This window comes from Ornithorhynchus anatinus, chromosome 5 (assembly GCF_004115215.2).
Source record: "Ornithorhynchus anatinus isolate Pmale09 chromosome 5, mOrnAna1.pri.v4, whole genome shotgun sequence".
Classification (NCBI taxonomy): Eukaryota; Metazoa; Chordata; class Mammalia; order Monotremata; family Ornithorhynchidae; genus Ornithorhynchus; species Ornithorhynchus anatinus.
Window position 1 is genome coordinate 55,897,812 of NC_041732.1, and position 23,801 is coordinate 55,921,612.

The 23,801-nt window shown below is 55.0% G+C and overlaps 1 protein-coding gene and 1 non-coding gene across 2 annotated transcripts in view; one reads left to right on the top strand and one right to left on the bottom strand.

Moving 5' to 3' along the window:
• Nucleotides 1-916: 916 nt before the first annotated feature.
• TRNAG-GCC lies at nt 917-987 on the bottom strand. The gene has a single exon. It is a non-coding gene; the product is annotated as a tRNA-Gly (tRNA).
• A 2,674-nt stretch (nt 988-3,661) lies between these two features.
• The window catches only part of AGRN (agrin), an 80,102-nt gene continuing 59,962 nt past the window's right edge, over nt 3,662-23,801 (top strand). The window contains 2 exon segments of the mRNA XM_029065172.2: nt 3,662-4,030; nt 9,280-9,541. Of these exon segments, the coding sequence (XP_028921005.1) occupies nt 3,785-4,030; nt 9,280-9,541 (508 nt within the window). The 5' untranslated portion in view covers nt 3,662-3,784.

Consider the following 23,801-nt stretch of genomic DNA (forward strand, 5'->3'; position numbering starts at 1 on the left):
GCCAAGGCACAAAAAGGAAATTCCCAGGCAGGTGGGTGGTGGCCGGCTAGCCGGCAGAATCAGGAGAGCAGGGAAATAGGCTGCGGGCAGTGAAATGACTGGAAGCTTGTGGATTGAGGAGGACTGTGGCCAGTTCAGATTCCAAGATCTCCCTTTTCATTCATTCGCATTTATTGAGTGTTCACTGTGTGCAGAGCACCATGCTAAGTGCTTGGGAGAGTATAATACAACAGTAAGCTGCCCACAAGGATCTTACTGTCTAGAGTGGAGGAAACAGACATTAATACAAACAAATAAATTACAGATATGTACATAAGTGCTGAGGGATTGGGAAGGGGGATGAACAAAGGGAGCAAGTCAGGGCAATGCAGAGGGAGTGGGAGAAGAGGAAAGTTGGGCTTAGTAGGGAAGGACTCTTGGAGATGTGCCTTCAATAGGCTTTGAAGTGGGGGGAAGAGTAATTGTCTGTCTGATTTGAGGAGGGCTTGGGGTTCCAGGCCACAGGCAGGACGTGGGCGAGGGTTCGGCGGTGAGATAGATGAGATGGCGGCGCAGTGAGAAGGTTAGCACTAGAGGAGCCAAGTGTGCGGGCTGGGTTATAGTAGGAGAGTAGCGAGGTGAGGTAAGGTGATTGAACAGCTTCCAGGATAATAATAATGTTGGTATTTGTTAAGTGCTTACTATGTGCACAGCACTGTTCTAAGCGCTGGGGGAGATACGGGGAAATCAGGTTGTCCCTCGTGAGGCTCACAGTCTTAATCCCCATTTTACAGATGAGGGAACTGAGGCCCAGAGAAGTGAAGTGACATGCCCACAGTCACAGCTGACAAGTGGCAGGGCCGGGATTCGAACCCATGACCTCCGACTCCCAAGCCCGGGCTCTTTCCACTGAGCCACGCTGCTTCAAAAATAAGGTTGCATTGGCCAGGAATCGAACTCGGGCCTCCCACGTGGCAGGTGAGAGTTCTACCACCGAACCACCAATGCTCATCACGCAGAAGGGCCTCCAGTCCAGGTCTGGACTAAGTCACTCTGCTCCCGGTTCTCTCAGCCTCAGTTTTTCCGCCTCTCTAATGGGCGGCCCGCGCCAGGCGTGGGGAGGAGACACAGAGGATGCAGAAAGGAGGCGGCGGCCCCAGGGCGGGCATCGGTGCGTTTGGAACACCAGGTGGCGCCCTTTCTCCAGAGCGCCAATCCGTGTCCCGCATCATTCATTCATTCAACACTATTTATTGAGCGCTTACTATGTGCAGAGCACTGTACTAAGCGCTTGGAATGTACAAATCGGTAACAGAGACAGTCCCTGTCCTCTGACGGGCTTACAGTCTAATCGGGTCCGGCGGCGGCCCCTGGGTGGGGTCACCCCGCCCCCGCCTACCGTGTCCCAACCTCTCCCCGCAAAGGCATCTGCCCTCCATGTCCACCCTGGGGCCTTGGGAGCAGAGGCGACCCGACTGGGAGGGACCCGAGGGTCAGAGTTGGTGGAGCGGGCAACAATTGGGGAAGCAGCGTAGCTCAGTAGAAATAATAATAATGGCATTTGTAAAGCGCTTACTATGTGCGAAGTACTGTTCTAAGCGCTGGGGGGATACAAGGGGATCAGATTGTCCCACGTGGGGCTCACAGTCTTAAGACACCCCCATTTTACAGATGAGGAAACTGAGGCACAGAGAAGTTGAGACTTGCCCAAAGTCACACAGCTGACAGGCGGCGGCTCTTTCCACTGAGCCACGCTGCTTCCCCGAATGATGCTCGCTCCACCAACTCTGACCCTCGGGTCCCTCCCAGTCGGGAAAGAGCGTGGGCTTGGGAGTCAGAGGTCATGGGTTCTAATCCCGATTCCGTGACTTGTCTGTTACCTTATCTGTAAAATGGGATGAAGACTGTGAGCTCCGTGTGGGACAACCTGTTGACCTTGTATCTACCCCTGCGCTTAGAACAGTGCTTGGCACATAGTAAGCGCTTAACAAATACCAACATTATTATTAAATATAAACATTATTATTATTCGAGGTGCGGTGAGGACCGGTCCCTACCCCACGCCCAACCCCCGTTGTCCCTCCCAAAGCCGTCTAGGCTGGACCTCCAACCCCCTCCCACCGGGTTTCCACCCGGATCTGAGAGCGTTCTAGCAGAGGGAAAGTCCCTCAAACCGGGTCTCTCTATTCCGTTCTCTCTGCGCCGCCCCCCGAGACCCGCAACCTCCGCACTCCCGACGACGAGCTGGCCCAGCATTTGTCACGTCCCTCCCAGCCGCATCCCCTCCCCCGCAGCCCGCCCCTTCCCCTGCAGGGCCCCTGCCCTCCCTCCCACCCGCCTCCCCGCCTCTCCCAGACCACCTGTCTCTGCTGTGCTGTTTGGGCCTGTGTGGCAGAACTGGAAAGTTTCGAGGACCTAAATCTGGTCCCTAAATCTGGGAACCGGGGGAAACCGGGCTGGGGCTGTCGGGAGGGAAGGGTCGTCGAGGGAAGCCGTTCGGAATTTAGGGACCCAACGACTGGTCGACGCATCCCAGACTGAGTTCACTGGAGAATACTACTATAATTATTTTACTATTAATAATAATGATGGTATTTGTTAAGTGCTTACTATGTGCCAAGCACTGTACTAAGCGCTAGGGTAGATACAGGGTAATCAGGTTGTCCCACGTGGGGCACAGAGTCTTCATCCCCATTTTACAGATGAGGGAACTGAGGCCCAGAGAAGTGGAGTGACTTGCCCAAAGTCACACAGCTGACAAGTGGCAGTGACGGGATTTGAATCCGTGACCTCTGACTCCCAAACCCATGCTCTTTCCACTAAGCCACGCTTGCTTCTTAAAGTACTACTAATATACTACTACTACTACTACTAGTGATATTTGTTAAGCCCTTACTATGTGCCAGACACTGTACTAAGCGCTGGGATGGATACAACCAAATGGGGTTGGACACAGCCCCGTCCCACGTGGGGCTCAAAGTCTCAACCCCCACTTTACAGATGAGGTCACTGAGGCCCAGAAAAGTGAAGTGACTTGCCCAAAGTCACTCAGCAGAGAAGTGTTGGAGCTGGGATTTCGGAACCTTCTGACTCCCAGCCCTGTGCTCTATCCATTACGCCATGCTGCTACTGTCTTTTTGTCCTTTACCCCTCCGGCCCCCGCCCCATTTTCATTTCCCACAATTACTTTTGACATCGAAAAAATTCGTGCGCGCTTCCCTCCCCCTGGGAGCGAGGTCGGGTGCTGCTCCCCCGTCCCCCACCCACCCCCCTATCCCCAGTGCGACACTTTGGGGCATCCCTGGGGGCGAGGCCCTGGAGAGGGAGCAGAGCCCCTTCCCCCTCCCCCGCTCCTTCGGAAGTCCGGTCACGTCGCCTTCGGATTATCCATTAACCAGATTTCGGCGCATTTCCTGGGGGGGCGAGGGGCGGGGGGCGTCTCTCCAGCCCTGGAGGGGTTGCAATCCCCCTTTCCCTCCGGCCCCGAGGGGACGCGCAGGAAGGAGCCAGTGTCCGAGCCGCCCCTTCTCCGGACTCCTGGGTTTCCTTGGGGCCTGGGCGCAGAGCGCTTTGTTGGTCGCCGCGGGCAAAGGGGCGGGGGCTGCCCGGGGGCGGGGGCTGCGGGGGGCGGGACTGGTCTCGCCCCTCCCTCTCTCGGTCCGTCTCTCCCTCCCTCCGCCTCTCTCTCTCTCCTTCTCTCTCTCGGTGTCTCTGTCTGTGTATCCGTCTCTCCCGGGGCCCGCGTCCAGCGGAGCGGTGCGCGCTCTCCCGCAGGCGGTGCGCGGGCCGGTGCCAGCTGGGCGCTATGGAGAGGCAGGGGCCGGGGCGGGGGCAGGGGCCGGGGCGGCGGGTCCCGGCGGGCCCCGGACTCCTGGCTGGTCGGTTGCTGCTGGCGGCGGCGGTGGCGGCGGCCCTGGGGCTCCACGGCTGCGGCGGGACCTGCTCCGAGCGGGAGCTGGAGCTGCGGGAGGAGGAGGCCAACGTGGTGCTCACCGGGACGGTGGAGGAGATTCTCAACGTGGACCCCGTCCATCTCACCTACTCCTGCAAGGTGGGGGCCTCGTGGGACCGGGTGTATGTGTGTGTCTTAAGCAGCACCGGGCTTGGGAGTCAGAGGACCTGGGTTCTAATCCCGCCTCCGCCAATTGAATGCTCTGTGACCTTGGGCAAGCCGACTCAGTCGCTTAACTTCTCGGGGCCCCAGTTACCTCATCTGTAAAATGGGGATTAAGGCTGTGAGCCTCACATGGGACAGCCTGATTTCCCTGTATCTACCCCAGCACTTAGAACAGTGATCGGCAGATAGTAAGCGCTTACCAAATATCTACATTAGAATGAACTCACTTCTCTGGGCCTCAGTTAGCTCGTCTGTAAAATGGGGATGAAGACTGTGAGCCCCACGTGGGACAATCTGATTACCTTGTATCTACCCCAGCGCCTAGAACAGTGATTGGCACATAGTAAGCGCTTAACAAACACCATAATCATAAGGATTATTTTTTATAGTCTCCAGTGGGGACCCGGCGACTTCCAGGCCAGAGGAGCGGGAGGTGAGGGGAGGATCGGGTGGAGGAAAAGTTACTTCCGCAGTCCGGAGGCTCTTCCTCGGGCGAGAAGCGGGGTACGCGGGATAGGTGGGCTCCCTCCTGCAGCCAAGCGGGAGGTCCAGCCGGAGCGGCCGACCAGGGGGCGAGAGGGGCCATGGGACTCTAGACTGTGACCTTGTCGTGGGCAGGGGTGGTCACTCTTCCTTGCTTAGTTGTACTTTCCCAAGCGCCTAGTACAGTGCGCTGCACCCAGTGCGCACTCAATAAATACGATCGAATGAATGAATGAATGAAAGGGACCCCCTTCCAAGCCCTACTGAAGGCGCACCTCCTCCTAGAAGCCTTCCAAGACTAAACTTCCTCTTCCTCAGCTCTCCCTTCCTCGTCACCTCTACTCGCTCCCTTTGCTCTTCCCCCCTCCCTACAGGATTTATGTATATATCTATAATTCTATGTATTTATATGGATGCCTGTTTCCTTGTTTTGTTGTTTGTCTCCTGCCCCTCTAGACTGTAAGCCCGTTGCGGGCAGGGATTGTCTCTCTTTATTGCTGCATTGTACTTTCCAAGCGCCTAGTACAGTTCTATACACACAGTAAGCGCTCAGTAAATACAATTGATTGAATGAATGAATGAATGAATGAGGGGACACAGGACATGGGGGAAAGGGCTGCGCTCTCCTTGACCTCTGAACTTTCCTTAGGGACAAGTGCATTTTGCCGGGCTCCCGCCTCCGGGCCGGAATTTAAGAGTTTGAGACCCTCCCGGGAGCCGCGCTGGGAAACCGGACGAGATTCCCCTCCCTGCCCTGAGGCCGGAGAAAGAGAAGAGGGTGCGGGAGATCTCGGGCGGGGCGGAAATGGGCGGCACCTCGGGACACCCCGCTCCATCCTCTCCCCGACGCATTTTAGGGACAGAATCGGTCCCAGCTTCCAGGGAACCGGTTCAGAAAGGCAGAGGGGAACTCCCTCAGATCCCGGGGATGTAACCCAAGCTCTCAGGGCCTGGCTGTAGTCCCGGAGGGCGGCTCGGCAACTCCCGGCCCCAAGATGGAGCGGGGCGGGAGGGGACTCTGGACCGAGTTTAAGCGGCCCCGCCCTGCCAGACTTTCAGGGTTTGGACTGGGAGCTTCAGTCAATCACTCAGTCAATCGTATTTCATAAGCAATTAACGGTATGCAGAGCACTGTAATAAGCACTTGGGAGAGTACAGTACAATAGAGTTGGTAGATATGTTACCCACCAACAACGCGTTTACAGTCTGGAACCCCAAAATGACTCCTCAAATCCGGCAGCACCTTAGGGTCTGGACCCTCACTTCTTTGGCCGAGGGTGGCTAGGAGGATGGGGCAGTTTAATAATAGTAATTGTGGTATTTGTTAAGTGCTGTACCAAGTGCTGTCCTAAGCACTACAAGATAATCAGGTTCCACACAGTGCTCACAGTCTTATGTAGGAGGGAAATCAGTTACCGAATTCCCACTTTGCAGATGAAGGAACTGAGGCATAGAGAAGTGACTTGCTCAACGTCACCCAGCCAGTACGTGGTAGGACCAGGATTAGAACCCAAGGCCTCTGACTCCCAGACTCAGCCTTTTTCCATTAGGTCATGTTTCTTCCCAGCCTGGATGAACCCACCAGGAGCTCTGTGTTGGTGAATTTCATGGACAAAGAGCCCGAACCAAGGGCCAGAACTTCCTGGGCTAATGCAGGATGGGGATCTCCATCTGTGTGAGAGTGTGGGTGTGGGTATATGTGTGTCCTGGAGTGTTCATGCATGAATGAATACGTTTAAGGATATCTGTACATCCATAGAACTGTGAGGTGGTGGTGGTGGTGGTGGTGGGGGTTCCTCTGGGCATGGTTGTCTGCAGATGAGTGCGCATGTGAATAACTGCAGGTGACTGCATGTGAGTTAATGTGTTTGTACAAGCATGTAAATATATGTCTGTAAGAGTATATATGTCTGCATATATAACTGTGTGTTCATGCCTGCATGTCCAAGTATGCAGGACTGTGCATGGAGATCTGCATATTTACATGTAATTCTCTCTACGTTGGCATCATTGTATGTTCAAGTTTGCCTTTACATGTTCTGGAAGACAGCACAGTCTACAGTCTAATAGAAAAAGGAGGGGACTGGAATCATGAGACCAGGTCTCTAGTTTCGGCTCTACCCTGTTGTGACTTGGGACAATTCATTTAATTTTTCTGTGCTTAAATTTCCTATTCTGTAAAATGTTGATAAAATCCATGTTCTTCTTTCCTCTGAGATTGCGAGCCCCATATGGGACAGGGACTTTGTCCCATCTGATTATTTTGTATCAACAACAATGTTTATCATAGTGCTTGGCACATACTAAGTACTTAATAAATTACATTATTGTTATTATTGTATGTGTAGGTGAGCACGTCCAAGTGTGAGTGCTAGACTGTGAGTGTCTCTTCCTGTGTTGGTGTGTGCATGTCTGCACATGAGTGTGTGTGTGTGTGTGTGTGTGCGTGCGCACTGCAGGTCTGGATGGGCCTGCAAGTGTGCCTGCTGTCTGGAGTACGGGTCTGGAAGGAAATCTGTGAGTACTGGGAGCCCCTTCGCAGATTTAGGGGGAGCTCGGAGATGCCCGGCCTGCTATCTTATTCTTTACCTTTTCGGGTTCTACCAGCCCTCTACCCCCTGGGGGTGTGTGTGTGTGTGTGTGTGTGTGTGTGTGTTTTGGGAGCCGAGGCAATGGAGGGTCTCTTTCCAGGGCAGGTGGTTTGGCGGAGCGTCTGCCTGGATCCAGCCCCTCATCACGGGTGGGCGGTGGTCTAGGGGGTCTGGCGCAGCCGTCCTCTGCGAACCCGGCAGGGGGCATTTCTGCGGCACGTTGGGGTGGGGCAGGCCGGACGAGGACTCACTGGAGAGACCTCACCCCACCTCCTCCCTTCCCAGATTCCGACTGGGGAGGTGGGGTGGAGAATTGCTCATTACTCTCCTATCCCTTCCCATCCCTCTCCCCAGTCATCCTGCTCTTCGAAGTGGTCTGGCTTCGCTCGACCTCGCCAGATTTCTGTTGGCACTTTCTGCGGAGGAGGAGGAGGAGGGGGAGCACGAGGCTGGTCGAGCCCGAGCCCTGCGGCTGCCTGCGGGCGGGACTGCAGCTGCCGGGGTCTCCGCACCCGCCAGGTGTCTCACCTGGAAACCCCCTCCTCTTTCCTCGAAGGCCCCTCCTCCTTGGGCGAGCTTCACGGAGGGTTGGTGAGGGAAGGTACCTTGGGATCCTCCCCCAAACCGAGGATCTGCCCATCCCGGGATCCCCATTATCCGGGATGGCCTTAGGCAGGGATGTTGGTGGGGGGGGACGACTCCCTGAGTGGGGAGTTGCCTGAACTTGACTGTGTGGATCTGCTTGGGGGAAATCTCCATGCCCCCTCCCCCGCAGCCCTCCGCTCCCTCCTGCAGCTGTAGCCCACCCAGTCCTCTCCCTGCAGCAGGGCAGTCATTTAAAACCAACCCTTCTGAGCAGTCCCCAGCCTGGGTATCCCCCCCCACCAGCTCTCTGTCTCCCTTTCCCCCTCTCCCTGTCTCATCCTCTCCCCTTCTCTCCCTCCCCCACCCTTTTCCTTCCTCTCTCCCTCCTTCCTCTCTGGGGACCCCATCCTGAGGCAGCATAGGGTTTGGGAAGGGAAGACCCTGCTCTCTGCTGGAGAAGAACATGGGGGACTCTCAAGCTGGAGCACGTTGAACCCACCCGGTCGTCGGGCTGTGCTTCCGTGCATCACCTCACCCTCTCCAATCCCTAGTGGGTGGGGAGGCAAAAGAGAGTGCAGGGTACTGAGGAGATGGCTAAATCCAGCAGAGAGATGTTGGCTTTTTCTAGGTTCAGCACTCCCCCCCGCCCCGGCCCCACTTCCTCCCCATCCCATCTCACACAATCCCAGATTCACTTTTCTATGAGTCGGGACTATTTGGTTTGAGGAGCAATGAAAAATAATGTAAAACAAAAAGAACACAATTCTGCCATCGAGGCTACTATCTTTATACTAAGTTTACCTTTGCTTAACTACCCAGTGGCTATATTTCCAGTCTTAAAATTTGTAGAATACAGCTTTAATTCAAATAGCCTATTTCTTAGAACCGCTGTTGTACACCTCAATCACAGATCATACATTTTAAATCTCTATTTTCGTCCATATAATTATGGATTGATTTTTGTGGCCCCTAAAATCCCTGCGTTAATCTGTCCCAGACATGTGGGGAGGGAACTGGTGGAAAGAATGAAGAGCCAGAGGCATAGGCCTCTGGCAGGATTTGGTGGGCAGGGAAAATGGGCTGATTATTGTTCAGGTCATGGGGCGGGGGTGAATCTGACCTTTGAACCCACCCTGTTTCCCAGAGCTGGGGTGGAGGTGGGAGGGCTATCTCTTCCCAGCTCATTCATTCATTCATTCATTCATTCATTCATTCATAAGTATTGAGCTCTTACTATGTGCAGAGCACTGAACTAAGCACTTGGGAGAGTACAATGTAACAATAAACACATTCCCTGCCCACAACAAGCTTACAGTCTAGAGGGGAGATACAGTCTAGAGGGGGCTTCTCTCCCAGAGTCCTGGGAGTCAGAGTTCCACATCAATCTGCTCTTCCCATAGCTCAGTGTCCCCTTATCCGTTGGAGACCGAGGAGGAGTGGGAAAAACAGAGCTCAGAGAGCTCAGCCCCCTCAAAGTGATGCTGATACCGGGGGTGGGGATCTCTCTTCCTGCTCTCTCCCCAGGTGCGGGTTTGGCGCTATCTGAAGGGCAAGGATGTGGTGACTCACGAGATCCTGCTGGACGGGGGCAACAAGGTGGTCATCGGGGGCTTTGGAGATCCCTTGATCTGTGACAACCAGGTATCCACTGGGGACACACGGATCTTCTTCGTGAACCCCGTGCCCCGCACCGTGTGGCCCGACCACAGGCATGAACTGAAGCTCAACTCCAGCCTCCTGCGGATCACTCTGCGGAACTTGGAAGAGGTGGAACACTGCGTGGAGGGTGAGTGGACTAACCAATTGGGTGGGTACCAGGCTGCTGGGCAGGCAGGGTCACCTCTCAGCCCCCCGGCCCTGGGCCTGCCAGCCACTGGCCCAGCCTGAGGCTTGAGTGATTGCTGGAATTTGCTGGAAAATAAAACTGGAAAATTAGGGTCCAAGATGGCAGGAGTTGTGGGGGCAGGGTCCCGGCCCCTGGGTTTTGTTCCCTAGGCTGGGCTGCGAGGACCTAGAGGTGATGAGCAGGGTCAGGGGTTTGAGCAGGGTGGGGACTGGAGGACACCCGCCTTGTCACTGATTGCTTTCCCTAGCTGGATTTGAAAGCCTCTCCTTCATGGCTCCACAGCTGTGAGAGCCTTGTGAGACAGACCAGACACCACCCCATCCACCCTGAGCCTGTTGACGTTTCCTGGCCTTCTGCCGCTTCCTCCCCCTCAGCCACTTCCTCTCTGTCCTTCCTTCCCCCTCCCCCAACCCGACCCTTCTCTGGACCCTCTGGTAGCTGGGGGTTGAGGACCTGGTTTTCAGCAGAGCCCCTGACAAACTCATGTCCCTAGTGGGGGCCACCTCTCCTCCAATAGCCTGAGCCCAGAGTTTGTCATTGGGCATCCTAGGTTTCTAGGTAGAATTGGAACTGATCCCTAAGAGTTATTAGGGAGAGAAAGGGTGGGGAGGGTGCTGTGCTGGGAGGAGAGCAGTCTTTGCTGCAATAAGGTTGGGGTCTGAGATGGTTTGTGCAGAGATAAGACTTGGCAGTGGGTGGTCCTGTGCTGGGATAAGGTTGGGGCCTGGGATGGTTTGTGCTAGGCTAAGGTTTTATGGAAGGGTCTGTGTTGAGGTAGGGTTGGGGGCTGGGGTGGTTTGTGCTGGGCTAAGGCTGCAGTTGGGAGGGTTTGTGTGGTGGTAGGTTTGGGGTCTGGGATGGTTTGTGCTAGACTAAGGCTGGGTGGGGGCGGGGTCTGTGCTGCGATAGGGTTGGGGGCTGGGGTGATTTGTGCTGGCATAAGCCGCGTGGCTCTGTGGAAAGAGCCTGGGCTTGGGAGTCAGAGGTCATGGGTTCGAATTCCGGCTCTGCCAGTTGTCAGCTGTGTGACTGTGGGCAAGTCCCTTAACTTCTCTGTGCCTCAGTTACCTCATCTGTAAAATGGGGATTAAGACTGAGCCTCACGTGGGACAACCTGATTACCCTGTATCTACCCCAGCGTTTAGAACAGTGCTCTGCACATAGTAAGCGCTTAACAAATACCAACATTATTATTATAAGTCTTGGGGAGGGGTTCTATCCTGGGATAGGGTTGGGAGCTAGAGTTATTTATGCTGGGCTAAAGTGGTAGAATCTGGGCTGATGGTATAGGGTTGGGGTGTGGGATGGTTTGTGCTGGATTAAGGTGTGTCGGATTCCTGTGCTGGTGGTATAGGGTTAAGGTCTGGGAAGGGTATAGGTACAACTGTGCTGGCCACCATGTCGTCTCACTATTCCTAAAGGAACAACTGTGATCCAGTGGACTGTGTAGACTGCAACCGTTTCCCCTGTAACTGAGAGGATGAAACATCTGTCTGAGTCAGTCCCAGATGTGCCAGACCTGGGCTTGGGGCTCAGTTTGGGGAGGGGGATTTCTCCCCCTCAGCAGCAGCAGCAGAAAAGGAAAACCAGAGGAAACTCCTCTGTCTGATATTCCTGGGGTGGGTGTCAAGCCCAAGGTTCCCTGAGGTCAGTTCTGGGGTAGGTGCGTCTAGGGAGAAGGGAGCTCGAGAAAGATTGATGGGTCTGGTCCCCACACAGCCAAGTGAATCACCCGGCTCTTGCCTGTCAGTAGAATGGTCAGTAGGTGATAGGTCAGCAAGGAGGGTGGTCACCTAGTTAGAACCAGCAGGTGCCATTCTCAGATGCAACAGCTTTCCTAGAAGGGGTGTGGGGCTGTGGGAGCCCTTTCCTAATTAAGTGGGTTTTAGGGGATGGGTATGGGGTTGTCTGGTGGGTTTGTGGGGTAGGGTGGGGGTCCCAAGAGTGGTCCTGGTAGGGGGTGATTCCTGAGGGTGTTCCCAGGGGTGGGTCTTAGGAAGTGGGTCCTAAGGGTGGTCTCAGGGGGTCAGAGTCTTGAGGATGGGCCCAAGGGATGGGTCCTGAGGGAGTGAGTCCTGAAGGTGTTCCCAGTTCCCAGGAGGCTGGCCTGATTGGGGGATGGTCCCGGGTGGCGAATCCCGAGGTTTGGCCTGAGCAGGTTGAAGCTGTATCTCCTGTTGGTTGAGGTCCAAAGGGTCAAAAATCTCCCTTGTATCCGCACAGTGAATGCACATCATGCCAGACTGGTCTGGGACTGGGCAGGGCTGAGTCATGGAGAGAGAGCAAGAGGTGTAGGGGTCAGGGAGGGGATGAGCTGGCCACGTGGCCAGGAGAGTGACACACCCAGAAAGAGATACCCCAGTCAGCATAGGTCAATCCCATCAGGCGAAAGACCATGGTCCTGCCTCTGCTGGGAGGGAGCAGCAGGCCAGGTGTCCTTGCCCCTCCTTGGGGAGAGCTGGGGGTGGGCAGCGTCCTAGGTTCTATGTCTTCCTCCAAATCCCCCTATCTCTCCCCTCCAGAAAAGAGGTTTGGGATGGGGATGGCTCTGACTTGCCCTTTTCCCTAACCACCTTGCCCTTTCCCCTACCTAACCACCTCTCTCCTTCTCCCCTCCCATCTGGATCATCTGGAGGGTGAGAAAGTTTGCTGGAAGCTGTAGCCCGGACATTTGTCTGTGACACCCCCCCCCCCCCAATCCCAGACTCTTCCTGGCTGGTGTGGGAAGGGATGCGAGGGGAAGTTGGGGGTACTCTGCTTTCCTGCTTGGGAGAGGCGGGGTCTGGCAGGAAGAGGAGGAGGGGGCTTCTTTCTGGGATCCTCCACAGCTCCCTCTGCCCTCTCCATCCCCCTCAGTCCTTTCAGTGGGGGAGGACCCAAAGGTCCATGAGCTGAAGAGTGTGTGGGGGGGACTCTGAAGAAGTCACCCTGTCCAACCCCCCAACTATCCATGAGGTTGTCTAAATCAAAGAGGTGTCCCCGACAGCCAGCAAGGTGCTGTGGTGTTCAACTGGACTCGCTGTCTCAGACTGGCCCTGGGCTTCCTCTAGCCCCCCAGCCTCCACCATGTTCACAGATTAGCCTGGCCCCCATCTCCCCCAGGAGCTGGGGGCCAAATAGTTTGTGCAAATGCATTATTTCCCCCCACCCAGGTTAGGAGAGGAGGCAGCAAGGGCAGAAATGAAATGGAATCATAAGTCTCCTCTTCCCCATCGTTCTCTCCCCCCCCCCCAACCGTCCCCCGTCCCCAGCCCCTACCCAAATGCATGCACATGCACACACTATTTAGAGAAGTTGAAGCAGGGGTTGGGAATGGGGGATGGAAGGATGGGAGGGATGGTCGGGGGGTTGAGGAAAGATGAGTCCTGTAGCCTTTCTGGCTTCTGTTATGAGGCTGGGGTCTTTGTGTTGCAAGCTTCCTCCTGCTGCTCTCCCACTAGCCTCTCCAATCTTAGCTTCCTGGGCTTGGAGTGGAGATGAGTGAGTGAGTTACAAGCTTGCACGTGCCCCTGGCTGGAGAAGACTCAGAGTTCTTGGTGCTTTTAGGTCTCCCCCCTCCCCCACCCCTTGCCGCCACAGATTCCTGGGTGTCAGAGCCCTCCCCATGGGCTCTCCTAGTCTCCTAGCAACAGGGTGGGGGCTATTTGCTTTCCATTAACCAAGGGGCACCACGGTTGGGAAGGGCAGGTGGTGCCAGATGAAGAGAGTTGCTTAGCTGAAACCCAGTCAGTGTATGGGTGTCCTATCCTTACCCCCTCCTCTGTTACTCCAGGATGAGGACCCAGGCCTGACCCTGGGTCCTGACTCTCCTCCACCCAGGGGCTGGTGACTAATTAGCCAGAGGAAACCTTAGCAGGAGGAATCCTCTTTGGGGGGCCTGGATCAGGGATGGGCTACTCCAAACTCCAGGTCTTGGGTGGTCTCTGTGGGGATTGGGGCTTGGAACAAACTGCCCTCCACTCCTGGAAACCTGCTTCCTCTGCCCCAGGGGAGGGGTTTAGTGGACAGGGCCAGTTTCTCAGGTCCTTTCCCTATCAACTTCATCTCCCCTCAAAGAGGGCTCTCAAAGTGGGCTCTGCCTCAAGCTGAGATCTCGGCAGGATGGAGAGAAATTACCAGGTAGGGAAAGAGCCAATGGAGGTGGCCTGGGGACGGGGAGGGAGAGACAGAGAGGGAAGGTCAGGGAGAGGCATTCCTCGAGTTGGTGTTTGTCGAGGGAGTGGAGAGAATCTGATCCAGCCCCATCCCCCTTCTCTGTTGTGCCCTGTTGCTGCTGCTCTTTGGAATGAAGGGACCCATGGACACTTAGGAAGCCTCAGTGATTTGGTAGCCTCCCAGAGTCCGGTGGGGAGGAGATAGTAGTGGGGGTGGTTCAGCTGCTCCTGTTGTCCCCTCCCCCTGACCTAATTAGTTTATGAGCCAGGCCCTCCCCCAGTTCTTGACCTCAACCTAGAGAAAGATTTTTCCCAGGGCAACTCATCAGGGTGTGGGGGGAGGAGAGGCCTGGGTCAGAAGTGGCAAATCTCCCTTCTCTGACCTTTCCCTTCTGACCTCTGCATAGCAAATGTACCTGGTGTGAGAATAGACCCTGGTGTGGGAGACCCTGGCATGGGGGTCTTCTGGCCTGGAGCCCCCAACATCCAGTTCACATTTCCACCTTCACACTAGGGGGACTCCCAAAAGACAGCCAGGGCAAAGTTCAGGATCAGAGTCAGGGATGGGAATCAACTGGAGCAGGAAGGGGGAGGGAGTCGTGGCCTCCCAGGGCTGTGGAAAGGCGGGGTATAGGAGGTGGCATTGAGGAGCACCATTTTCACTGGCTATTTATTGGACTGCCTGTCAAACTAAATTGACCTCCCAATATGTGAAGTAGCATGGCCTGAGAATCAGAGGACCTGGCTTCTAATCCAGGCTCTGCCACTTGTCTACTTTGCCTCAGTTACTTAATCTGTAAAATGAGAATTAACTTTGTGAGGCCTACATGCATTCATTCAGTCATATATATTGAGTGCTTACTGTGTGTAGAGCACTGTACTAAGTGCTTGGAAAGTACAATTCAGCAACATGGGACATAGACTGTGTTCAACCTGATTAGCCTATAGCTTATCCTAGTACTTAGTACAGTGCCTGCAAATAGTAAGTGCTTAACAAATACCACTTCAAAAAGAATAAAATCTTCTGGGTCTACGTTCCTGAGCAGGCCTATCCCTGCCTTACTCCAGAGGTGGCTGCAGTTGTGCTGTGGATGCTCCCTGGGGCCTCAAGGCCAGGGGTTGTGCTCCCTTTATCCCCAGGGAGCTGGGTGGCAGACAGACACACCCAACGTGGCCTAGTGGAAAAAGCACAGGCCCGAGACTTAGAGGACCTGGGTTTTAATCCTGCTTCTGCCATTTAATTGCTGTGGGATCTTGGGCAAGTCAATTAACTTTTCTCAACTGTAAAATGGGGATTCAGTACCTGTTTTCCCTCCTTCTTAGACTGTGAGCCCCGTTTGGGACAGGGACTCTCTCCAACCTGATTACCTGGTTATCTACTCCAGCATTTACAACAATGTTTGGCACATAATAAGTGCTTAACAAATACCATAACAAAGAAGCTCAGCAGAAACTTTCCTTCTGAATCTCTTTGCCTGTCTCTGCCCTCCTGGGGGTATCTCTGTCAGTGGGAGCTGTGTGGTAGGGGTAGGGGGAGGAGGAGGAGGAAGCAGCAGAAATCAAATTTAACTCCTTGCCTTCTTTTTGCACCACAGCTAGCTCCTGTTCTTTCCCCTTTCCCCAGGGATTTAACTCTTCTGGGACAGGGTGCCTGTTTCTGAGGCAGGCGGCTCTGTCTGCTCCCCCCCACCCCTTCCCTGCCCGGCTGATTTATGAATTTTAATCTCTCCTCTGGAGGACAGAGCTGGGCCTGGGGCCAGGGCGGCATTCCTGGCATAGCGCGAGCAGGTATGTCTCGACAATACACCCAGGAACCTCAGGCCTGGAGCAGAGGGCTGTCAGGGGTGGGGCTGCCCGCCCACCCGCCTGCCTGGGCCCCTCCCCACAGGGGGAGGGAAGAGCTCAAGACCACAGACTCAATTTTTGAAGGGCCGGGGGAGGTGTGTTTCCCAGTGGGATACATCCAGGCCCTCACTCCCAAATCTATGCCCTGAGAGGTGGGGTGGAGAAGGTGGCACATGAGCCCAGAGAAGGGGAGGCTGGTGCAGTGGGAAACTTGGGATTTCCTACCCTCTGGCTCTCCTGGTGTTCATGCCTGTGGATAGATATGTCTGGTTTTGGGGTGACTGAGTAAAGGAGTTTCCTAAAATGGGGTCCTCTGTCCCTGGGGAGGGGGGCGGTCTGTCATGTTCTCAAGATCTGGTATCTGGGATGCAGAGACAGGGTCAGCCATTGCAGGGAGGCAGTGGGTCATGTTAAGGAAATTTTCCCCTTTGCAGAGTATCCTTTCCGCCCCCAGCCCCACCCCTGGGTTGTCCAGGGGCTGGGCCAGGCTGGGGCTGGGTGAGGACACTGAGGCCCTTGTCCGGCCCCGGGAGTGGAGATCCAGTTTCCTTTTGAAAGGAACAAATGGGGCCCAGAGAGACAGTTTCCTGAGCCCTACGTTGATGTCCCGTCCCTAGCCCTCTGGCCCATGAACTGCAGTTTGGCACAGGCTGCTGGAGGCAGAGCTAGTTAGGGAGCAGATTTGGGTCATCACCTCCCTTCCCTTAGGTCAGCCCCTCGGTCTTCCCAGCTCAGTACCAGGATACATGGAAGATCCTCGTGGAAGGTGTGTGAGAAGCAGCTTGGCCTAGTGGAAAGAGCACAGGCCTGGGAGTCGAAGGACCTGGGTTCTAATCCCAGCCCTGTCACTTGTATACTGTGTGACCTTGGGCAAGTCATTTAACTTCTCTGTGACTCATTTTCATCATCTGTAAAATGGGAATTCAGTGTGTATGTTCTTCCTCCTACTCAGCCCCATGTGGGACTAGCACTGTGTCTGACCTGATTACTTATTTATCTTCCCCAGCGCCTAGTACAGTGCTTAGCACACAGTAAGCATTGAACAAATACAATTCTTATTATTGTGTGCTGGTTACTTTCCAGATCACCCTGACTCTCCTCTCCATCCCTGACTTAATAATAATAATAATAATTATTGTTATTATAGTCCTTGTTAAGTGCTTACCATGTGCCAGGTACTGTTTTAGGCACGGGATTAATACAAGTTAATCAGGTTGGACACAGTCCCTAGGACTCAGACTCTCATCCTCATTTTACAGGTGAGGAGACTGAGGCACAGAGAAGTTAATAGACTTGCCCAAGGTCACATAGGAGTCATGTGGCAGAGTGGGGATTAGAACCTAGGTCCTTCTGACTCCCAGGCCCATGTGCTTATCCATTAAGTCATGCTGCTTACCTGCAGTGACCTAGCATGGACAGTCCAACACCCCAAACTCCCATCCTCCATTGTTGACTTAATAACCCGGAATGCACCACTGGTCCTTGGATCTGTCAGGTCAATGGTATTTATTAAGTGCCTACTGTGTACAAAGCACTGTACTAAGCACTTGGGAGATTACAACAAAAGTAAATTAATGTTTCCTGCCTTCAAGGAATTCACAGTCTAAAGTGGGTGGGGCAACTAGACAAGAATTTATAAGAAGTGGAACAGGAGAAGAACCAGGGTCTAGCAGGAAGTAATACAAATAAAATTGTTTGGGATAAAATTATTGAATAAACGATTAAATGTGCAAAGGTATAGAGGTGCTTTGGGAAGTTTTGGGGTTGGCCTGACATGGGTGCCCTGCCAGTGTGACTCTGTGCCTCACTGGCCCTGCTGTAAGGGAGGGAATCAGTGGAGTCTGTGGCTGGAGAAGCAGCCCTATGCCCTAGCCAAAGTGGACTAACTTTAGTGAGTTGGGCCCTGGGCTGAGGTCCTCTTTGGATGCTGCGATGGTGGCTGTGACCCCACCCAGTCCCGCTCAGCAGGCAGGGGGTCTGGGGCATGAGGGTTAAGGCTTTCTCACAGGCAGGGGAGTGGGGTGAGGGTGGTGTCCAGGAAATATCCCCAGCTGGACCCCAGGAGCTTCCCATCCTGGCTCTGAGCCCCACCCCCTACAGAAAATGCCCCCCACTGGCTGGGAAACAGAGACAGGAAACCTCCCCCCACCCTCCAGCCCACTAAACCAGCTGTGATATTGGGGGAGGGGTTTAGGCCACCCTCTGGGGGCCTTGCTGTTGGGTCGAGGAAGCTGCTTATGTCCAACCTGCCCTGTCCTATCCAGGCCCAGGATTCCCAATTTCCTCCCATCTCATTTCTCTCCCTGCAGGGGCTTCTCCTCTCTGCTTATGTGGGGACCCCCCCCTTCCTAATCGGTTCGCCATCTGACCAGGCGAGTCTCTTCTAGTCAGCATGGGGCCTCAGCTACTTCAGACCCCACACTTCTGGCCTGTAGCTGGTGGGCAGATCTGGTCCCTATCCCAACCAGAAGCTGAGAAGGGCGGGGAGCAGGGCAGGTGCACTCTGGGGGATCGGGGCTGGTATTCCCTTGCCCTGGGGTGACTATTACCAAAAGGGAAGGTTTGCAGGGGGAGGGGCAAGATACATCAGGAACACCCTCCTCCCAGCCTGCCCAACTCCAGTGGGGAGAGAAAGCAAGAGAGCCAGAGGGAAGGAAACAGTTCTTAACATGCCCTGGTTTCCCCTCCCCTTACTTAACCTTTAGTGTGGAATTTAGTGGGTGGGAGCCAACTGACACTTTGGGGTCCTCCTATGCCAGAGAGGGAGAAAGAAGCCAGTGAGGGTATGGGTTTGGTTTTGTGTGTGGGACTTTGTGTCTTGTGAGCATAACTATTGTGCCTTTGGATGTCTACACTTGTATATGTGTCCTCATGTTTCTAATGGACATACCCATCTATAACTGTGTCTGGGAACGAGTTCATGTGCTTGCCGATATGTTTCTTGTGTAGATTGTTGTGTGTACACACTCCCTGAGCACGGGGTGGGGGTGGGGAGGGCTGTGGAGTTCTTGCACCTTTGTCAATTTTTCCCTGGCCTCCGGCTCCCTAGTCCCTCCCCATCTTGCCTTCCCTACTCACCGGCAGGTCAGGCAGGTCAGGACAGGCCGAGCCCAGGAGCTGCCTCCACTTCTCCGCTTCTCCTGGGAGAGTCTGTCCTGACCAGTGAGCGGGTGGGCTGAGGCTCCTGTCCCCACCCCTGGGGTGACCGACAGTGGGGTAGACCGAGGCTTCCGCAGGAGGGAGAAAGAGGCAGAGCCGGGTCCTTTCTGCCCCAGCTGGCACACTCATGTGCATGTGCGAGTGTGTACCCGCTTGTCCTGGCTGGAAACGCAGTCTGCAGGCCCTGGGGCAGCAGCACCGGGAGTGCAAGACTCCCTGCCCTAAGACCTTCTTCTTCTGGAAAGTAGCATGGTGTAGTGGATAGAGCCCAGACCTTGGGAGTCAGAAGGTCATGGGTTCTAATCCTGGCTCTGCCACTAGTCTGAGGTGTGGCCTTGGGCAAGTCACTTCACTTTTCTGTGCCTCAGTTCCCTCATCTGTAAAATGGAGCTTGAGAGTGTGAGCCCCACATGGGTCAGGGTCTGTTTCCAACCCAATTTGCTTGTATCCACCCCAGCACTTAGTACAGTGCCTGGAACATAGTAAGAGCTTAACAAATGCCATTGTTATTATTTTTCTCCCTTCCCTGGCCAACTCTGTGGAGGTGCAGGACAGGCAGGCCTCCTCAGCGGCTAGAGTGCCCTGACCCCAGCCTAGACATCTTGGCTATGCCCCCTTTCCCCCTCCCCTTCCTTCCTAACCTCAAACCCGCTTGGGTGGCACATGCCAGGTTTGGTCGAAGCTGGTGGAGTGGCTCCCACCCTTTCAGTGGCACCAACTCCCTGTGCCACAGCTGGGTCTACGCGGCCGCCGACCTCAGCCCACTTAGGAGCCCTGGATCAGGCCCTGTTTTCTACCCCAACTTCTACCCAATCAGTCAGTCTATCAATCAACAGAATTTATTGAGTGCTTATTATGGGAAGAGCACTGTACTAAGCGCTTGGGAGAATACAATACAACCCCTCCAGAGTGAGCCATTCAGGCCTCCTGAAAGGAGGCCCTGGTGGGGGGTCGGAGTAGGGGTTAGCCAGACTCCAGCAGCCTGGCCTGGCCTGGCCCACCTCGCCTCCCTATACCATCCTCACAGTCCTCGCCACCCACCCACCCGGCCGTGCCCTGACTGTCAATGAGACCCCTTTCCCCCTCTCCCAGCCCTTTAATCCCCCTCTTCTCCCTCAGTTCCCCTCCCCCGTCCCCTGCCCAGGGCTGCCTGTGCTCCCTGCTATTGAGCTGGGAACTCTTTGAGGAGGGGGTGGGAGCTCCAGGCCGTGGGGCCCCTGTTGGGGGGGAAGAAAGGGGCTTTGTGCTGTTCGGGTATCAAGGCAGAAAACGGCAGTCACGGGATACCCCTCTCTCGGGCGGTGGCCCAGATGGGTGAGGAGGCCTGTTTGTGGGCCAATCCCCCGCCTCAAGGAAGAGCTCAGTTTAATCCCCACCAAGACCCAAGGGGTTGCTTCTTCTGTCTTTGATGTTCATGGATGGGAAGTGGGTGGGTGAGTGTTTCGAGGTGGGGGTGTGTGTGTGAGCTCAAGTCTTGGGGAAGCTTGGGGAAGCAGCATGGCCTAAGCATAGAGCACTGGCCTAGGAGTCAGAAGGTCATGGGCTCTAATTCCGACTCCACCACTTGTCTGCTGTGTGACCTTGGGTAAGTCACTTAACTTCTCTGTGCCTCAGTTCCCTTATCTGTAAAAGGGGGGTTAAGACTGAGCCCCATGTGGGATAGGGACTGTGTCCAACCTAATTGTCTTGTACCTACCCCAGTGCTAAGAACAGTGACGGGCACATAGTAAACGCTTAACAAATACCATAATTATTATTATTATTGTCTGCTGCCTTTACTGGTGCCCCACCCTTGGCTTCTGCTTTAGGTGAGGTGATGGGTAGCAGGACTCCTGAGTCCCATTTCCAGCTCCCTCAGCCCGTGGAGAGTGGGGTTGGGGTCAGGATCCTGCAGTCTGAAAAGCTCCTGCCTCCGATCCACCATTGCCGACTACCCTTTTTTTAATGGTATCGTTCAGTGCTTACTATGTGCCAGATGCTGATCTAAGCGCTGGGGTAGATAAAGCTAATCAGGTTGGATACAGTCCCTATCCCAAATGGGGCTCAGCTTTAATGAAGTTTTAATGCAGATGAGGTAAATGAAGCCCCGAGAAGTGAAGTGACTTGCCAAAGATCACACAGCAGACAAGTGGGGCAGGTGGGATTACAACACAGGTTCTTTTGACTCCCAGGCCTGCGCTCACTCTATCTGCTAGGCCACGGCTACCCTTTTCTGGGGTCTCGTCCTAGTCCTCCTCTCCCCCCCAGTTCTGGAGAGGGGTCATGTCCGGTTCAGGGTTCCCCACTAGAGGGAGCAATGGCCAGTCCCCCCACCCACCCCAGGGACTTCCCAAACATCCTCAGGGGAAGGGGAAAGCGACTGGGTTGCTATGGTAACCCCAAACCATCACCATGGGGTGGGGTGGGACGCACAGTCCCTCCCAGACTCCAGTCCATTCGCATGGAAATGGCGTCTCCTCCATCCCCCCGGAGCTGCAGGCGGAGCAGGGTGGGTGGGGTCGGGCTCTGCTTCCTGCCCAAACCCGGACTGGGGGGAGTTGGGGGGGGGGGGGGGCGTCACCCTCCTGCTGTGACCCTGACCCTGTCCCTCCCGGAAACATTGCAGCTGTGTCCCCTTCCCTTCCCCTCCCCTTTATTTGAATCCGGGCCTGTGGGGGGTCAGCTGGGCTCCCAGCCCCTCCCCCCCTCCGGCCCCAGGCCACATCAAAGAGCTGAATCGCGTCTCCCGCGGAGGCCTGCTGACCCTCCAGCCCTTTCCCAAACGGAGAGAGAGGGTGGCCCCTCCCTCGGGCCGGGCAGGCCTCTGGGATTCCCCCTCCTTTCCTCCTCTGCTCAGGTGCCCCGGGGAAAACCTGGTAGCTGAGCCGAGATAAGTAGGACTCCTGGGCACCCAGACTCCTGATGGCCAGCCAAGACTAGGTGGGGCCCGAGGGTATGAACAGGTAGCCCCAGAGGCATGCTCATTCACACCCTGCTAGTTGCCAGGTGTGTCACCCCCTGAGCAGCATTGAGCACTCTCTTAGAGTGTTATACCAGACACAGGCTGTGGGAAGAGCACTGGACCAGGCACCTACAGCATGCAGAGCACTAAACTGACCCTATTGCATATGCAGTACTGGCCTGGACCCCTACTGCCTGCAGACCACGGTGTCAAAGGAAGCAGCAAGGCTTAGTGGAAAGTGTATGGGCCTGGGAGTCAGAGAACCTGGGTTTTCATTCTGATTCCTGCCACTTGCCTGCTGTGTGACCATGGGCAAGTCACTTAACTTCTTGGTACCTCAGTTACCTCATCTGTAAAATAAGGATTAAGTACCTGCTCTCCCTCCCCCTTAGATTGTGTGCCCCATATGGGACAGAGACTATGTCTGATCTGCATAAACCGTATCTATCCTAGTGCATAGTACAGTGTTGGGCACAAAGTAAATGCATAACAAACATTATATTACTAGTATTACTACCAGGCCTTTACTAGATGCAGAGCCTAGTACCAGGCACCTACTGTGTGCTGAGCACTGTGCCAGGAATTTAGTAGGCAGAAGTTTTACAAGTCATGATCATTCATCCTCGCAAAAGTTGCAGCATCCAGGCTAGAAATGAGGAAGGTTTCAGGCATGGTCAGATTCAGAGAGTGGTCAGGTACAGAGAGCGGGGTGCCGAGGGTGAGGAACGTTGAGGGGGGCGGGGGAGACAACTGGTGTAGACTGGGCCTTTAAGCTCAGGGGAGGAGCTGTCCTGCCTGGAGGCAGGGGGATTGGCTCTAGCTTCCAGAGATTTCATAGAGGTCATAGAGTTATGGGGCCGAAGGGGATGGATAGGGACACGGGGAGAGACATGAGGAGGCCACCATAATAAGAGGTGCTGTCCAAAGTTGGGGGGCAGAGGCACTCCTGTAGAGAGCAGAGTATCTCCTGAGAGACTGTTTCAAATCCATTGTGTCTTGGGCAGAGATATTAAGGGGGGCTGGTTTTAAATGGGGCACCCTGGGGGAGGGCACTGGACACCTGGCCCACCCCTTCCTGCTGTTTGAACTTGGGCTTCACTTTCTGGACTTCAATGTCCTCATCTGGCCAGTGGGAAGGATCCCCTCTGGCTGGGCTAGTGTGTGTTGGGGAAGGGTAGAGGTTTCTGCCTCTCTGACCTTCCCCCCTTTTTCCCCATCCCCCTTCCCCCCCCACAGCTTTCCTCCTCCGCCTGGCTGGCCCCATGGTGACTTTCAGGGCACTTGAGTTTCAGGAATTTACTTGCTGAAAATCTCCCAGGAGTTTCTGAGCCTCCCTTTGGCTCCTTCTTTTACCACCCCCACCCTGGCCTGAGTCCACCTGAGTCCACTCTGGAGCTCCAGGGCCTGGGAATCAGACAGTGGGGAGGGGGTTGAGGGAGACTCAGTCCCCCATCCAATTGGGACCCCTTCCACCATGAACTCAGGGTCAGGGAGACGTATTTCCAAGGGCTTCCAGGCTGGACGGGAGCTGTAGCACAGCTGGGTGAACTGAGGCCATATTGTGTGGTTATGGGGGTGGTTGGGGTTATGTCTGCGTGCGTGGCTGTGGGCAGAGGGTGAGTCCTCTGGCTGATTCTGGGCTTTGCGGTGGGGCCAGTCCGCCATCAGCCTCCCATGGCCTCACCCCACACCCTCTTCCCCGGGCTTGGAAAGGCTAGACACGAGTCAGAGCAGAAGCCAGGGGATGAGCCTTCCATCAGCCCATCTGGCTCAGGATCCCCACTGTACCTCAAGCTGGGCTCTGGCCAGTGGCAGCCCCCCACCACCTGCAGCCCATTCTAGCCCCCAGACCCCCAGATCCACAGCAGAGCCAAAGGAAATGTTCCTCATTGAACACCGTCCACCTTCACTGGTCCCGACAGGCTCCAACTTTGCTGTGGGGAGTGGGGAGGAGAGGCTGGCATGAGCTGATATCATCCTCCACCTTCTCCCTTCTAATTGGGCACACACATCGGGACATCAGTGTCCTGTGTAATAGGAGTCCTGAGAGGGCTGGGTTGGGGGACAGCTGGGTTTTGGGCCAGTTCTTGGGGAAAGAGAG